This window comes from Prunus dulcis, chromosome 5 (genome assembly GCF_902201215.1).
Source record: "Prunus dulcis chromosome 5, ALMONDv2, whole genome shotgun sequence".
Lineage (NCBI taxonomy): Eukaryota > Viridiplantae > Streptophyta > Magnoliopsida > Rosales > Rosaceae > Prunus > Prunus dulcis.
Genome location: NC_047654.1, coordinates 10,954,521 through 10,955,122, shown reverse-complemented (window position 1 = coordinate 10,955,122; position 602 = coordinate 10,954,521). Strand labels below are relative to the sequence as shown.

The window sequence follows — 602 nt, the reverse complement described above, 5'->3', positions numbered from 1 at the left end:
AATCCATGGCTTGATGAGGACAAAGATGAGTGTTTGTAGTTGTTTGCAGAAGCAGACTTGATAACTTGCAATTGTTTATTAGCTCAAGTTTTCACACTCATCGTCCCATCATCTAAACAAAGTCTGAGGCTTATATATAAGGCTTTGGTATTTGGTAATACAATATCCCTCGTACCCTCAACTCAATCCTTCATCAGAATTTATTTTTTTAAACCCATCCTACCCCATCATCTTCTTAATCATTCAAAGCGAATGCATCCTTGCACTATTTAGATTATTTGTAGTTTAGGTAGATTTTTATTTTTATTTTTTATTCAACAACATGTTCTATGATATTTAAACTTAGGATCTCCTTCAATAAAGTGGGGACTGAGTGTCACTAAACCAAATAATAATTTATCTAACTATTTATTAATAGGGAAGTGACGATTCAAACTTAGGACTATTTCAATAATATTATGTCATTAGACTAAGAATTAGTTGATGTCATCATGAGTTTGTTTGTTTCGACTCAAAAAGTTTTTTGTTCATTATATGCATACTAGAACAAGCCCAAAGATTTAAATGTGGAAAATCTTATGAAATATGTGTATATGTTGTAA

At 30.9% G+C, this 602-nt stretch overlaps 1 protein-coding gene across 1 annotated transcript in view; it reads right to left on the bottom strand.

Annotated features, from left to right (window-relative positions):
- The window catches only part of LOC117629028 (annexin D5-like), a 1,489-nt gene extending 1,388 nt beyond the window's left edge, over positions 1–101 (bottom strand). Inside the window, exon 1 of the mRNA XM_034361557.1 lies at positions 98–101. Coding sequence (XP_034217448.1) covers positions 98–101 — 4 coding nt within the window. The remainder of the gene's footprint in view (positions 1–97) is intronic.
- Between the last annotated feature and the right edge of the window lie 501 nt (positions 102–602).